Below are 17,190 nucleotides of genomic sequence, written 5' to 3' on the forward strand. Positions count from 1 at the left end.
TAATGTGCTTGTCCTGTCACCTGGACCTAATTGTCATGTTCTGATGTTCTGTTCATTTAAATGGACAGCCCATAAGATATAATCCTGTGAGATAATATTCCTATATTAGATATTCTATTACACTAATTCTATGTTAGATCATATAATCGAGACATTTACTCCTTTTCTTAAAATTCAGGTAGCATTCGTAAAGACTTGTACAGATACAAAATTAATATGCTTCAGGGCTCCAGCAAAAAATGAACAACACCAGCAGGACTATGGCTAGTGACTGGGCCAGGAACCACATCAACAAAAGCAGCAGCATGCTGGACCATCGCTCACTGAAGCTAGCACCCAGCCCGGGCCACTCCTTCAACTGCCTCCAACCCTGCTCACTAAGGTGGGACCAGGCTCACTAGCAGCTGTCCCTAGTTATGCTAGTGTGGGCAAATGGCTAGCATTCTTCCAGACAGGAGATACACACTTCTGTGTGGAGGTGACACATAGGGCCATGCAAATCTGGGGTTATACTTTTTGTATCCATGCAGAACTCTAAACATTGGTGTCAGCACTATCATAAGATCAAAAGTACAGACTCCAGGGGCTCGTCTACACTGGCCCCTTTTCCGAAAGGGGCATGGTAATTTCAGAGATCGTAATAGGGAAATCCGCGGGGGATTTAAATATCCCCCGCGGCATTTAAATAAAAATGTCCGCCGCTTTTTTCCGGCTTTTAGAAAAGCCGGAAAAGAGCGTCTACACTGGCCCCGATCCTCCGGAAAAAGCGCCCTCTGAAAAACGATCTCTGAAATTACCATGCCCCTTTCGGAAAAGGGGTCAGTGTAGACGTAGCCCAGTAGAATGGGTTTATGGGACTTGCTGTAGGGTATGGCATAGTTTTGTGGCTTAAAAAAGATCTTCCAGACTAGGTCATTCCATTTAGCAGTAATAAAAGTTACTTACCACTTTTGTGGCCACTCTCAAGTGCAAAGCACTGTGCAGACATTCATTAGTCAGCTAATACAGATTTTAAAATAAATCTATTTTTAATCTTTAACAATATCTGTCTTAAAAGAATGTATAGGGCCAAATAAAATAGACAACAGAAAACCAAGAGAAAACATTCCTTCCAAATTCCAGAGATGTTGGAGAACTTCATTTCTATTTCCGCCTGTGCAGATTAGCTCAGATTTCTGTCTGTCTGAGTAACAGACACCTCATCTATCACTGTAGATATGTGAGGGGATATAGTGACATTCCCTCCCCATAAGCAACAAAGAAAATCTCCATCAACAAATTCAGACTACTGCAATGACTACTGCAAGTTGGGTATTTGCCTAATGGGTTAGCTCCTTGAGGTTGTCAGGGGCGGGGGAGAAGTGGGGGTGCTGCTTCGCTCCAAGTCCCACCATACGCAAACAGAGTAAAATTCACTCTTGGGCAGTGAAATTAATATCAGTGCCCAAATCTCCCATTTAAAATGTGCTTAGGCTTTGTGCCTGCTCTCTGCACAGAGGTGAAAAATTAGCTGCCTGGGATACTTAGAGAGGCTGCTGCTCTGCCTGAGAATACAACACAACAGCACCACATGCTGCTTCCTGCTGCACAGTACAGCCAGACTTCCTCTCTACTCATTCTGCTGCATAGTGATTGAGGCCTCTCTCCTCGTGCTTGCAACATTCCAAATCAAATAGTATATTGACTGCATATGCATAACGGCTCTTGGGTAGCTATTGATTTGATTTGATTGACTGCCTGGTGCTCACTATTTTCACTGCATTTTTAATTATTACATATACAGATATGATAGCCACATTGTATCAGAAAAGATCAAATAATGGTTTTACCAGAGAGCAGGGTTTTCCACATTTTTTCAGCCATGGAACCACTACGAGGTCCTGAAAATTTGTCAGAGACCTTAAAATAGTGTCATTTTTAATTCAATAGGTACCCAAATAAATAGACAAAGTTTTGGAATTCTATTTTTATTTTAATAAATTATTTTTTTCAAGAAAAGTACCAGAAAAATAAGTAACAAAATAAAAGGGTTATACAACTGTCATTAATATTTTCTCACAGAGCCCTTGAACCCATTGCATGGAGCCTCAAGGTTCCACAAAGCCACTTTGGGAATGGTCCCATTCCAGTTGATTGATTAAGAGTGTGCCAGAGGAAGCAATTAAGATAGCCATTCTATTCAGCGACAGGGGGCAAATATTTTTCCTTGGTGTGTTTTGAACATTCCCAGTGGTATACCATATTAATATACCTGCTTTGAATACATTGGAGAGCAACCATAGCAACAGTTCTACAAACTGGTGATAGGATGAAGAACTGAGGGACATCGCTACACTTTAATTGGAGATGTGATTGCAGCTCAGAGGCACATCCACTCCAGCTAAAACCTAGCTAGTGGAGCTAAAAATAGCAGGGAAAACCTGGTGGCACAGACTGTGACATGGATCAGCAATGCAAGAACATTCCCAGGGTTCCAGACACCCTGTGCTGCTGTGCTATCATGCCTTTACTGCTGTCATTTGTCAGGCTAGCTAGAGGAAAACCTATATGAATATGGCTACCTGAGCTACAACCACACCTTTGATTACAGTGTAAGCACACCCTGAGAGCAAATCAAGCTTACCATCTTCTTTCTCCCATTTCAAAGATACAGGCAGTCCCTGAGTTACGCGGATCCGACTTATGTCGGATCCGCAGTTACGAACGGGGCTTTTCTCGCCCCGGAGGACGGGAGCGGCGGGACGCCCAGATGCGCCGCGGTCCGCCGCCCCCGTCCTCCGGGGTGAGAAAAGCTGCTCCCCATCTCCCTGGTCTGCAGGGAGACGGGGAGCAAAGCCTTAGAGCATGCCCGCAGCGGGACAGCCCGGGCGCGCTCGAGCTGTCCCCCTGCGGGCGTGCTCCGCGGCTTTGCTCCCCGTCTCCCGACCAGCAGACCAGGGAGATGGGGAGCAAAGCCTAGGAGCACGCCCGCAGTGCGACAGCGGCGGCGCGCCTGGGCTGTCCCGCTGTGGGCGTGCTCCCCATCTCCCTACAGTCCAGGCGCGCCGCGGCTGTCCCACTGCTGGCGTGCTCCGAGGCTTTGCTCCCCATCTCCCTGGTCTGCTGGTCAGACCAGGGAGACGGGGAGCAAAGCCTCGGAGCATGCCAGCAGTGGGACAGCCGCGGCGCGCCTGGACTGTCCCGCTGCCCGCGTGCTCTGCGGCTTTGCTCTGCGTCTCCCAGGTCAGCAGACCAGGGAGACGGAGCAAAGCCGTGGAGGACTTGGGTGGTCCCGCCACCCCCGTCTCCTTCGTCTGCTGGGGGGGGGGGGGTGCAGCTAGTGCCCCCCCCCCCAGAAGACCAGGCTTTTCTTGCCTACCCCTGGGGTAGAGCAGCTGGGGGCTGCCGGGTTGGTCCCATAGCGCCGCTCCGGACAAACCCGGCAGCACCCCAGCTGCTCTGCCCCAGGCGTCCCCAAGTCAGCCGCTGCTGAAACTGACCAGCGGCTGACTACAGGAAACCCGAGACAGAGTTGCTCTGCCCCAGGCTTCCTGGAATCAGCCACTGATCAGTTTCAGCAGCAGCTGACTTGGGGACGCCTGGGTTTCTTAAGTTGAATCTGTATGTAAGTCAGAACTGGCGTCCAGATTCAGCCACGGTTGAAACTGATCAGTTTCAGCAGTGGCTGACGCCAGTTCCGACTTACATACAGATTCAACTTAAGAACAAACCTACAGTCCCTATCTTGTACGTAACCCGGGGACTGCCTGTAACTTTAGTTCCTGGAATGCCTCCATTTGCATCATCTATATAGCCAGATGAAACCCACTAGATCAACAGAAACAAATGTACTTAGAAAGAATGGTTCTTAAGGCTCTTAAATGTACAAAGGCTGCAGCTTATCCTCCAGAACCACACCATTATCCTCTTGCTCCTTGTGGGAGAGTCAAGGGTAAGAAAAGGGCTCACCATCTAGCCACAGCCATGCAGTTGTATTTCATCTCTGGGTCACAGATATTGCTTGGTACTATTTCTGAGAGTGGTTTGTAATAGCATTGAAGACCTAGTGGCATAGACCCTGACACGGGTCAGCAATGTTAATATGTACTCAGATGGGACTCCTCCATGGGAAGGAAGAGGATTAGGGAGGAGATAAATGCTCATCCTGAAAGTGTACAGGTGAGACTTCCTGTGTAGAAGAACTGACTATAAGGGTATGTCTACACTAGAAAGTTAGTTCGAACTAACGGACGTTAGTTCGAACTAACTTTCCTAGGCGCTACACTAGCGCTCCATTAGTTCGAACTTAATTCGAACTAACGGAGCGCTTAGTTCGAACTAGGTAAACCTCATTTTACGAGGACTAACGCCTAGTTCGAACTAGCTAGTTCGAATTAAGGGCTGTGTAGCCCTTTAGTTCGAACTAGTGGGAGGCTAAGGCTTCCCAGGTTTCCCTGGTGGCCACTCTGGCCAACACCAGGGAAACTCTATTGCCCCCCTCCCGGCCCCGGAGCCCTTAAAGGGCCATGGGCTGGCTACTCACTTTGTGCCAGTTGCAAGGCTGCAAGCACCCGTGCCTGCACAGCCTGCACCTGCCACAGGATGAGCCAGCCATCCGAGGGCTCCCAGCCCTCCACTGCTCCCCACGACCAGCCTGGCGGCTCCCAGGAGCCTGCCCGGGGGCGCAAAAGGCGGGCGCCCGCCTGGTCAAGTGCGGAGATCGTGGACCTCATCGAGGTTTGGGGGGAAGCCTCCAATGTCCACGATCTCCGCACTAGCCACCGGAACGCAGCCGTCTACGGACGCATGGCTGCCAGCCTGGCCGCCAGGAGCCACCAGCGCAGCCGGGAGCAGGTGCGCTGCAAGATTAAAGACTTGCGGCAGTCCTACTCCCGGGCTTGCCTGCCAGGGGTCGACCCGGAGGCCTGCCCCCACTTCCATGCCCTGGACCGCATCCTGGGGCCTCATGCCGTCCCTGCCCCCCGGGACGTGATTGACCCCGGGGCAGAGGGACCGCTCCTGGACACCGAGGAGGAGGAAGAGGGCTCTGAGAGCCAGGAGCCTGCCGCCAGCCTGCCCAGGACCCGGGACCCCCGAGGCACGCCACAGACCCGCTCGCCTGCATCGTCAGAGGCCGGGGAGGCGTCCACCTGTGAGTACCCTCGTGTTCCCCTTATGTGTACGGGGGGCTGGGGCGAGAGGGAGCCCCGGACCGTGCGCCTGGGCCTTGCCCACCACGGAGCAGCAGCTGGGGATCCTGCAGGGGCCCTGGCCTTGCAGAGGGGAGCTGGGTTTCACACACCTGGGCCCCTGGGGAAATTGACCGCTGGTCTTCTTGCACCACAGCTGCAGCACCGGGGCCTGCAGGGCGCACCACACCGCCTGCAGCAGCCGCCCGCGCCCGGGCAAGCAGGACAGCCAGGAACCAGGAGGACTACCAGAGGTGGCATCTCCGGTTCCTGGACCGACAGCTCCGTCTCCAGGACCACTGGGTCCAGGAGGACCTCAGGCTGCGCCGGAGGAGTCTGGAGGCCCTGGAGGAGCAGGGCCGTGCCCTGCGAGGCCACCTCCAGAGCCTGCTGGACCGCTTTCCATTTCCTCCTCCCCCTGCTCCCCCTCTTGCTCCCCCTCTTACTCCCCCTCTTGCTCCCCCTGCTCCTCCTGCTTCCGCTCCTGCTTCCTCAACACCCCCTGTCCCCTCTGCCCCCCCCCCCACAACCATTCCCCACCGACGCCCCCGGACCCGCAGTGTGGCGAGACGGGAGAGGCAGCCGGACTCCCACCCCTGATCTTTCCTTTCCCTTCCTCCCTTCCCTCCCCTCCCCTTCCAGCTCCCTCGTCCCAGGTTTCCCCCTCCCTTCTCCCACCTTCATTCCTCCCTCCCCCACCCCAGTTCTGTGAAATAAACAGACGTTTTTGTTTGAAAAACAGGTGTCTTTATTTGACAGTAGGTAGGGAGGGGAAAGAGGAAGGGGGGGGTAGGGTGGAAGAAGGCCCCGGTGGGGCATGCAGGGAGAGGTCAGTCCTCCTCCTCCTCCACCTGGAAGCTCTCCTGCAGGGCTTCCCGGATCCGGATGGCCCCCCGCTGGGCTTCCCGGATGGCGGCGGTGCGGGGCTGACCGTAGTGTCCAGCCATGCGGTCAGCCTCAGCCATCCAGGCTGGCAGGAAAGCCTCCCCCTTCTGCTCACACAAATTGTGGAGCACACAACATACCGCCACCACGGGAGGGATGTTGTGCTCGGCCAGGTCCAGACGGGTGAGGAGGCATCGAAAGCGGGCTTTCAGTCGCCCGAAGGCCCCCTCCACCACGATGCGGGCCCTGCTCAGCCTGGCATTGAAGGCCTGGCGGGAGGGATTGAGGTGCCCCGTGTAGGGCTTCATGAGCCACGGCTGCAGTGGGTAGGCGGCATCCCCCACCAGGCAGACGGGCATGTCCACGTCCCCGACCCTGATGTGGCGGTCGGGGAAGAAGGTCCCGTCCTGCAGCCACTGGCACACGGAGGAGTTCCGGTACACCCGTGCGTCATGTGCTTTGCCGGACCAGCCCACATTTATGTCCGTGAACTGTCCCCGGTGGTCACACACGGCCTGCAGGATGACGGAGAAGTACCCCTTGCGGTTCACGTAACGGGACGCCTGGTGTTCCGGGGCACGGATGGGGATGTGCGTCCCATCGATGGCCCCCCCGCAGTTGGGGAAGCCGAGGGCGCCGAATCCCCGGATGACGGCGTCCGGGTCGGCGAGGCGGACCACCCTGTGGAGCAGCACCCGGTTGATGGCCTTGACCACCTGCGGAGAGAGACACAGCAAAGCGCCAATCAGTGGGGCGCCCGGTTGGCTGGGAGCGTGCGTGCCCTGGCAGTGCCCCGGGCCCCACTCCCGGAAGCAACCCCCCTGGCGGCGTGTAGTACGGCCGGGACAGCCGGGCCCCTCCGGTGCGGGGCGCTTTCGCCTCCTCCCGCCCCCCCCTTTGTCCCTGGGGCGGCCCATCCCCTCCTCGCAGCCCCCCTCCCCCCCGGCTCGGTGGCCGACGAGCGCCGTACCTGCATGAGCACCGCTCCGACGGTGGATCTCCCCACGCCGAACTGGTTCCCGACGGATCGGTAGCTGTCCGGCGTGGAGAGCTTCTAGAGGGCGATGGCCACCCGCTTCTGGAGGGGGGGTGGCGGGTCTCATGCGAGTGTCCCTTCTTTGCAGGGCAGGGGCGAGCCACTCGCAGAGCTCCAGGAAGGTGTCCCTCCTCATCCTAAAGTTCTGGGTCCACTGTTGGTCGTCCCAGCGCTCCAGGACGATGCGGTCCCACCAGTCGCTGCTGGTGTCCAGACGCCAGATGCGGCGGGGCACGCCGGTGCCGGGGCGCCGCCGCGGCTCCTCCATGGCCCCCAGGGTGGCCAGGCGGAGAGGCAGGGGGCTGACGTTCCCCAGGTGGTGCCAGGCAGCCTCGAGCCATTGCTGGCAGGCTTGCAGCAGCAAGTCCAGAACGTGCACCAGAAGGTGCAGGGCGAGCCGTGGCTCCATGTTGCCACCTGCGGCGGTCCCCCCCAAAGGTAAGCACCGACACAGACGGGCACAGAGACCGACGCTTTGCTGTCCCTCGGCGAGGTTGGCAAACAAGCAGGAAAAGCTGAGAACCGGCTGTCCAGGGGGGTCCCTTTAAGCACGAGCCTCAGATAGCCTCAGACAGCAGCCACACAAAGCAACTGCTGACCTGATGCCCTGCCAGAACCGGTTTCAGCTGCCCTTAAATGCCCCCCTGCGTCCAATCAGTGTGGACGCGCTAGTTCGAACTAGCAAAACGCTAGTTCGAACTAGTTTTTAGTTCTAGATGCGTTAGTTCGAACTAGCTTAGTTCGAATTAACTAATTCGAACTAAGTTAGTTCGAACTAGCGCTGTAGTGTAGACGTACCCTAAGAGACTGTGAATCAAAGGTGTAAAAAACCCCACCACTTTTCTGAATGTTTATTTACTGCTGTTATCTAGACCAGAGAGTAGATCTGTACCCATCTATATTTGCTATAGTAACACTTGTGACAAGTATGTATGCATATACTCGAAATAAAGCTGATGCTTAAACATTTTGCTGGATTGAGTTTCATTCCCTTGATGCATATAGCCCAATAAATCAACAGATGGGAATATTAAAGCTACCACCAATTTCCTTTTTGGCTTTTCCTCAAGTTTTTCATTGTTATATTCATCACTCATTTTGATCCCAGGAAGATGGCTTCCTTTTCCTGGCCACCGGTATCAAATACCCTCATGTCAAGTTGGGTCAGCCCAGAGTGATCAGGGAGAAATCAGTTTCTCTGGATGGATGGGAGGTGTTGAATAAGATGGATTTCAATGCATCATTGATTAAGCTATTAATTGAGTTCAAAGTGCAGTTAGGCTACATCTACACTGTGTGTTTTTTGCAGAAGGGGATGCAAATGGAGTGCTCATTTGCATATTTCACACTCTCATTTGCATATCTTCTTCCAATCCTTTTTGCGGAAGAGGTTTTTGCAATAAAAAGCCCTGTGTAGATGTGGCCATTTGTCGGAAAAAATCCCTTTCGCGCAAGATCCTGTAAACCTCTACTTAGGGCTTTTAATCACAAAAACCTCTTCCACAAAAAGGATCACAAGAGAATATGCAAATGAGAGCACGAGATTTGCAAATGAGCACTCTGTTTGCATTTCCTCTTCCAAAAATCTGCTGCAATGTAGACGTAGCCTTAAAGAACTGAACAAAAGTCAAGAACAGACTCTTAAATGGTTTGTACTTGTTTGATCAACATTATTGTAAAGCAATTTTTGTTCATGTCAAGTGCTCATTCCTGGAGTCTATCACAATTAGAATTAGCTAATTTGTTTCCCTGGCTGTATCTTTGAAATGAAACAAATAGCATCTTACCTCTGTTAACATTATTAGGCCAATGAAGTATGACACAATTGAAAGAGCAAGAATCAGCAGTTCCCTTCTGTATCCCCTTCGGAAAATCTTTGGGTACATATCCACCACTGCTGTCACTAGGCTTTCAACACACACAAACTGGAACAAAAATGAAAAGTTCAAATAAGATACATGTCTCTTCTACTCTAGGGAATTGGATTTACTAAAAAACTCTTCGAGTTCCCGCCTATAATCTCATCAAAGAGAGAGACTGAAAAATCCAGTTTGAAAAGATGAAAATTTCAGAGTAAAAAATTCCAAACCTATATATTTCTAGTCCAACGTCAAATTCCGAAAAGTAACAAGCACTTTAGTCATCTCCAAGTGAAATTCATTGTGCAGCAGACAGACAGCACAATGTTTAAGTCTTTAAAATAGGTCTTAAGTGGGACTTCACATGATGCTCTGAATTTGAGATGGGTGTACACGAGGAATTGCACACTTAGTACACGAAGGCATTGCCACTTAAATGAATAATAATCAGAACTGTAATCAAAGTGTTATCTAACTTCAATAATCTGCTGAAATAGGTAAGTATGTTTCTTTCCATTTTATAGATTAAATAAACTGAAGCACAGGGCAGAAATGTGTCACTGAAAGAGATCATAGTAGAATATAGGAGTTCCTAATTTCCAGTCCCTTTTGCATTCTGCTACCTCAAGTTGCCTCTCGGAAAAGTATAAATCTTATAAAACATTAAATTTAATAATCTGAAGTGCAGTACAAAACAAAATACCACAGCTTTACTGTAAAGTGTATGATCATACACATACTTATTTCCTGAAATGAATCACACATACAGAGTTACTATAATATACTCATTATCAGGGCTCGACAAATACACTCGCCCGCTCGCCCGTGGCGAGTAGATTTTGCCAGCTGGCGAGTGAGGGGTGGACTGGCCCGGTGGGCCGTTGTAAAGGGCTGGCCGAAGCCCGCACTATGGGTGGCGTGGCTCCATCCAATCCGCCAGCCGGCGGCGGAGCAGAGCGCTGCCGGGGAGGGGGAACTGCGGCGATTCTCAGTGCTGGGCTGCCTGCGTGCAGCTGCAGCTCGAGGGGGCGGAGCTCTGGCAGACGCCAGGATACTGGTGTGACGTGGCCCCGCCACTTTTAAAGGGCCACGGCACCTCGACTCTGGCTGCGTGTCCCCGGTAGCTGGCTGTGGCACGCGGCAGAGCCAGGCCCTGCTCCACTGGCTCCAGTCCTGCCATGGCCCCAGCCCCTCGCTGGCGAGAGACTGCTCTCAGCCGACCACTCGGCTTGCTGAGCCCGCCCCGCACCCCGTCTGGCTCCCGCCGCCCATTCACCATGCCGCCCCTGCACCCCGGATCCCCTGCTCTCCCTCTGGCTCTGCGCCACCCTTGTACCCCGCACCCTGCTCCCCCCGATCCCTGCTTCCCCCCTCAGCTCTGTGCTGCCCATTCCCTGCACTGCCCCTAGACTCGGATTCCCTCTGCCCCTCCCATTCTCCGTGTCCCATTCCCCGTGCCTCCACCGCACCCCGCACACTGCTCCCCCCTATCCCTGCGGGACGCTGCCTCTGTGCCTCCTGTTTCCTGTGCCACCCCTACCTCCCCCCACACTGTTCCCTGCACCCCTCTGGCTCTGTGCTGTCCCTGCACCCTGTTTCCCCTGTGGGTTGGGAGTGAGGGGTGCTTGTCCATAGGGAGGGGTTGGACAGGGCAGGGAAAAGGCTGCTGTGACCCAGCAGTGAGTGAAAGGGGGAGTTCACTTGAAGCACCTTTGCCTTTATGGAAAAAAATGAATGAAAGTGCAGTTTGCTATTTATAGGGCTAAAATGCCGGGACAAAAATGAAAACAAACAAACAAACAAAAAAACCATTGTAAAATGCCAACCTGTAAAAGACAACAAAAAAAAGGGGGGGGGGGGATGTTTTGCTTGGCCCTGGAGGAGGGGAAGCAGCTGGGCTGGGCTGGGCTGTGGGGAGGGGAAAAATATGGGGAAGGGGCTTGTGCTGAGGGGAGGAGAGGGGAGGGGAGGAGGTCAGGAGAAGAAGAAGAAGAAAGGGAAAGGCACCAAGGGACAGGGGTGCAGGAGAGACAAATCCCAGGGGGCTAAGTGCAGACTGAGGAAAAGGGCAGGAGGGAGGTGTCAGTGGGAGGGGGGAACAGGGTGATGCTGGGAGAGGAGAGGGTAAGGGCATTGGGGGCTAGAGGGGGAGGGAGAGGTGCTGGGAGAAGGCTTGAAAGAAGGGGTGGGCATGAGGAAGGTGGGGATGGAGCAAGGCATGTGTGAAGGTACAGGGACATGAGGGGAACGGGGGTAGAGGGTGCTGAGGGGGTGGGTATCAGGGAAAAAGAGGGCAAAGGGGGCAGGGGCAGTGAGGGAAGGGGGAGGAACCAGGAGGGTGCAGGTGCCAGGAGATTCTGGGGGTGAAGCAGAAGGGCAGACACCTGAAGGGGAGGGACCAGCACCAGAGGAGAGAGGCAGGGCAGCAGTGTAGAGGGAGGTGTTAGGAGAGTGGATGAGGAGGGGTAGATCACTTGATCAGAGTGGGGCTACTGGAGGAGGAGTGGGCACAGGGGGGAGAGAAGGGCTGGTGGAGGGGGGCAGGTCTCAGGAGGGCTGAGGGCAGTGAGAAGAGCAGGAATCAGGACAGCAGAGGAGGGTGAGGAGTTGGGGGGCAGCAGGCACCGGGGAGCTGATGGAGCAAGGGGAGGAGACATGGCAGCAGAGGGAAAAGGTTGAAGTTTATAAGATATTTATTAATAACTTGGGTGATATTTGTTAAGAACGTATTAGTAATTACTGTTCTTATTAGGAATTTATGCCATTAAAAAACACTGGGAGGAGGAGGGTGGTGAGTCCCTTTTTTGTCTGGTGAGTAGGGTTTTCATAATTTGTCAAGCCCTGCTCATTATCATATAATATCTCTTGTTAAACAACTCTTGTGGAATTTTTCTGCAATTACACAGACTTCAACAATGGCTTGTGCTGTTAATTTTACTGCAGTGTCTAATTACACCGTTCTTGCCACCATATCTTGAAATATGAAGGTATACCCTCGTGAGAGGCTGGTAATATAGGCAAGAGAAGGCATTGCCTTCCCAAAATTCCTACACTGCCCAACTGCCTGGGAGAGCCTGGGGCCATGCTGCATGGCAGCCTAGCTCCCAGCAGCCTGATAAGGTTGGGGCCGCACTGCGAGGAGCCCAGTTTCCCAGTGGCCAGGGAAGCTGGAGCCACGCTGTGCAGCAGCCCTTAATTGGGGTTAGATGGGGCTTGGCTACAGGGGTGGTGGAAGGAACGGTTGTGAAGGGCATGGTCTCGGGGAAGGGATGTGGCCTGGGGCAGAAGGAGCAGAGCTTCGGCTACCTTCCCCAGTCGGCCCCTCAACCACTGCCCAAGTATAATCTGAGCCCTTTCACTGTCAGTACCTTCTTCTCAGTTGTCAAAATTGCTTGCATGTTGGCTTAAAAAACAGGGAAAAGAAACACATGTCATTGTGCTGTCTTTGCTTTACAATGAGGGGACTTGAACAATTCTAAATTCTAACTGAATTACTGATGTTAACATTAAAAGCAAAATTCAGATGAATCATGACTTACAATTTATACAAAGAAATCTGCAATATTGTACAGACTTGTTATTTTTTATTAAACTTGAAATAGAGGCTTTAAACAGGGCTAGATCCTTATCAGGCACAAAGTGACACAGCTCCAAGTGACATAAAAGAAGATTTGTGACCTTATATTTGCTGAGAATTTGACCCAGAATTTCTTTTAAGCGTATTTGATTCCTACCTGACTATCTAATCCAAGGAATATGAGCATCATGAAAAATAAAGCTGCCCATAGTGGAGAAAGAGGCATCATGGTGACAGCTTTTGGGTAGGCAATGAAGGCAAGTCCCGGTCCTGCAAAGGAAGCAAAGAAATGCAGTTATTTATCTTTTAAGGCTACGTCTACACTGCAGGCTTCTTACGCAAGAACAGCTGTGCGTAATACCTGAGGCATACCTGGGAGGTCGACAAATGCCTTTGATGTTGACTGCGGAACGTCCAGACTACCGCGCTGAGCCGACAAACAGCTGATCGGCTCAGCGCGGCAGCCACGTAAATTTAAATGAAGCGGCGATTATTTAAATTGCCGCTTCATTTTCCTATGCCGGGTAGTCTAATCTGTCGCCAGAGGCATGTAGTCTAGACGTACCCTACGTGATCAGAATTAATCTGCCTACCTACAGTTCCCTTGACATGTCAGCTCAACTGTGCCAGATGATCGCTTGCACCCCCAACTTTGCCGCCAGCTGGTGGAGCAGGTCTTGGTGTGCCCTGGCATCCATAGCAGGCATGGAAGGTGCTGGGTTGGCCAGTGCCTCATTTGGCAAAGAAGAGGAGGACTCTCTCAGCAGAGGGTGTGCCAGCTGTTGTTTGATCGCTTGAGGTGGTGGGACTGGTGGTATAGCAGGTTGGCACTCTACACCCTGTCCTGGTCTTATGGTCTCCCTATATGACGAGTGCCCTGTCTCTGATGCAGGTGCCCTGGTCAAAGGGATCGCAGAGGGAGTGCTCCTGGACTGAGCCATCACCGAGGCGTGCCTGGATGGCTCAGGCCCCTGGGCCTGATGGTAGGCACAGGGAGTCCAGAAGCGCCATTGGTGTTGAGGCTGCCAGTGTGATGGCTAAGGCTGGTGAGAGGCTGGAATCATGTGTCAAGACTTCTGCCTAGATCGGGAATGGTGCTGCAACTATAGGATGAGATCCTGGAGCGTAGTGAGTCAGCATCCAACTCCGAGGAATAGTCCAAGGCCAACCAGAACGGTGCTGACAATGGTACCGGAGAGCGATGATATGATGTATGCCTGGCCATCTCTGTTGGCTTCTCCCTATCGGTCAGTGCTGGTAACATAAATGGTGGTGCTGGTGGCAGCATTGGGTGCAAGTATTGGCTCTGCACTGGCAGTACCAAGGAGTCGGCCAGTCCCATCATAGTCGGTATCAGGATGTGTGGTGCCGTGTGAGGTGGTGCTGATTCAGACAAGGCCCCGGAATCTGATGGGGCAGGTGCCGGTGGTATAGGTGGCCCCAATGCGATTACCAGTATGGGTGGCTGGTGTGGTATCACTACTGGCACAGGCCCCAGGGCTGGTGTGTGTGCCTGAGATTTTGGCCGCACTGGCGGGATAGCTGACTCTTTTGTGACAGTGATGGGAATTGTGACTGGTACTTTGATGACGAAGACTTCACCAGTGCCGCATGCTTCAGTGCTGCGGATGGTTCTCTAATGGCTTGAAACTCTTACAAATTTGACAACTGTTAGTGCAATGACCCTCTCCCGGGCACTTCAGACAGGAGTCATGCAGATCACTGCAGGGCATAAGCTTTAAAGCCATGCAGCCCATGCAGCCCCTCCCCAGGAGGGGTGAGTTAAGTGGGAGAACTTCCCCCGATAAGAACAATCAACTATAACAACAATTTACACTACTAACTAATCTAAACTACTAAAACTGAGAACTGCGTAAAGCTAAGGGATAGACTAACTATATAGTCGAGTGCTTCAGCTACCGTCACAGGCGGTAAGAAGGAACTGAGGGGGAGGAGGGCCAGCTGGGGTATATATGCGCTAATATGCTGGGGCCACTCCAGGGGCTCTCTGGCTGGTCTGACAGATACTGAAGCTCTGGAATTCGTGCAAGTGGTGCACACAACCCTAACTGGAGAGGACATGAGCAAGCACTCAAAGAAGAACAGTTTGTTTTCTGTAGTGTTTTTTGTTTGTTTCTTTTTCTAAGCTCTTTTGTGGCAAAAGAGCGTGGGGGTAACCCCAGGGAAGAAATTCAAGTGTTTCTTCCCATTTTTCAGGGTTTCAATGACTTGATGGTGGCAGCCACCTTCCGAAGTCAGTGAATCTGTGACTCTGAGGAGTTTTTGTAAGCAGAGCCTAGAGAGGCAATGTACCTAAGGTTTCTTGTGGGCCCCCATCTTCTTCACTCGGAGTGACAGAGTGCAGAACAGCCCTGACAATGATAAAACTGATTCTTTTATAAAAAAAAAACCCCACAAACCAGTTCAGTGTATTTTGGTCTATCTAATTTACAAGAAATCCGAATGATTAAATACAAGGAAAGTTTGTGGAGAATGATCTTATCTATATTTTGTCAACTGGAGTGGAACAAAAGTAGATAGGATGAGACACTAGAGGGGACTGTAGAGATAATGCACTGGAGATTCCCTATGACGAAGGAATTCTCAGCTGTCCAATTATAGCAGCTCTGTGGCAAGAGGATCTGACCACTTAGCTTCCTGGATTTTGCTGTTTTCTATGATAATTTAAATGTTATGTGACCATGAAAGTATTACATTGATACTAGTGCACATTTTACAGCAGTCATTTTAATTAGCAGCATACCTGTTAAATAACAGAATCTTTCTAAACTATATACAAGGCAGCTTGGTTAAATGTCAACCTGACTAAGGAATGGAGAGTGAATGTCCAAACTTTATGAACACCAACAATCATGCATATTTATAGCCACATCAAATCTTCTTAGGAAACTTACCTGATTCTGCAACTTCTGCTATGGGCACTCCTTGTTCATAAGCCATGAAACCAAGAACTGAAAAGATGGCAAACCCAGCAACAAAGCTTGTGCCACTGTTCAGGCAGCAGAGCATAATGCAGTCCCTGAAAAATAACTCAAAATGTTTCATTTTATCTTCGGTGCTGGGTTTCTTGAACAGACTTCACAAAACAAATCTAACCCAAAACTCCAGAGACATATCACTAATCCTGCAAATAATTGTGAATAATCTTATGCCCACGAATAGTAAGACAGATACATTTACTTGTGTGTATAACTGTCAGCAGGATGATGGATGGCTTCCAATTCTTGCTATAATTGTAGCTGGTCAAATATGAAACCTGTTGTTGCTACCCCTTTATTTTCTGTTTCTTTGTTTTCAGTAAGAGCTTAAAAAGATGTGGAAGAAACAAACACCTCAAAAGCTTAGATGGCCATTTACTTTGTAGCCCAAGGTCCAGTGTGTTTCAGCAGCCGCTCTGGGAACTGCAAGTTGTGGACTACAAACTCCGGCATGTTCCTGCCGCTTCATTTAAATTAAAATGGCTGCTGCGCTGTGCCGATCAGCTGTTTGGCGGCACAGAGCTGTAGTCTGGACGCTCTGCGGTCGACATCAAAGGCATTTGTCAACCACCCCATTATGCCTCATGCCCCTTTGCCGAGTAAACAAATCTACATGGCTTGGTCGACGGAGCCATGTAGTCTAGACATGCCCAGGGAGAACCTGGACTTGGTTATTGTGGGATTTAGTTCCTGTGGGAGTTGGAACATGTTGTAAGGGGGCTGTGTTGTGTGCTGTAACCTCTGCCCCCAGCAAGGTCTCAGCAAGGACGGTGCTAGAAGCAGCACCCAGGCTTCATGCTGAGAGAAGGGGCTGCTGAACTGTTTTCCTGTTCTATGTTTTTTACAGAATAAAGTCTGTTCCTGGAGATTTGTCAGAGTGGGTCTGGTCTGAGGTGTACTCACACATACGCAATACACAGCACAGAGCACCCCAAGCAGCCTCAGGCCCAGCCTCTCACAGTGGTGTAAGAAGTCACAAGGCTTCCCCTATGCTGAATAACCTCACACTGGGCTAGCCAACAGGAGGGGTTACAACTTGATTAGCCGTGATATTTATATGATGTTAGATGATCTCAAAGCACTTATAAATTATGTATGTACAGCAGTCATTTGCTACCTAAACAAAGCCATACTGAAGAGAAAATGAAAAAGGCATAATAAACACCTAAATATGTGAAATATAGCAAAAGACTCTGGAGCAAAGCACTAGTCTTACAAAATGTGTTGTGAGGTTTTCAGTGGACATGACAGTAGTAAATATTTCAGCATATAAGGCAAGCATTTATCTATTCCTGTCCTGATTGTTTGGTTTGGACTCTCCCAAAATGGTGCTTGTGGACACATCACCAGTGGATCAGCAGTAGAGATATGCCAATTTACACCTACTGAGGATCTACCCTCCAGTCTGTTTCAGAATTAAATCTATTTCTTAGATGTCCTCATCACAAGAATCACCACTGAGAAAAAACTGAGTTCCACCCGCAGAGCTACTCACAACCACTGAACAGGCCACTTCATAAATTGATTAGCTCCTTAGCCCCTTCCAAGTTTGTCAGCAAATTAACCTTGTCACTTTTGAACCAGACTTGCCGCATTCTCACTGAGCACACCTAGGCTACATCTACACTGGCACATTCTCACGCAAAAACTCTTTTGCAGAAGAGTT

At 51.2% G+C, this 17,190-nt stretch overlaps 1 protein-coding gene across 2 annotated transcripts in view; it reads right to left on the minus strand.

The window, feature by feature from the left end:
- LOC102448256 (sodium- and chloride-dependent GABA transporter 3) overlaps positions 1-17,190 on the minus strand; it is a 278,291-nt gene that overhangs the window by 29,493 nt on the left and 231,608 nt on the right. For both annotated transcript variants that reach the window (XM_075939327.1, XM_075939326.1), the window contains exons 9-11: positions 15,441-15,565; positions 12,683-12,795; positions 8,877-9,014 (exon numbers count right to left, since the gene is read on the minus strand). In XM_075939327.1, the coding sequence (XP_075795442.1) occupies positions 8,877-9,014; positions 12,683-12,795; positions 15,441-15,565 (376 nt within the window). The remainder of the gene's footprint in view (positions 1-8,876; positions 9,015-12,682; positions 12,796-15,440; positions 15,566-17,190) is intronic.

Source organism: Pelodiscus sinensis, chromosome 11, assembly GCF_049634645.1.
Source record: "Pelodiscus sinensis isolate JC-2024 chromosome 11, ASM4963464v1, whole genome shotgun sequence".
Classification (NCBI taxonomy): domain Eukaryota; kingdom Metazoa; phylum Chordata; order Testudines; family Trionychidae; genus Pelodiscus; species Pelodiscus sinensis.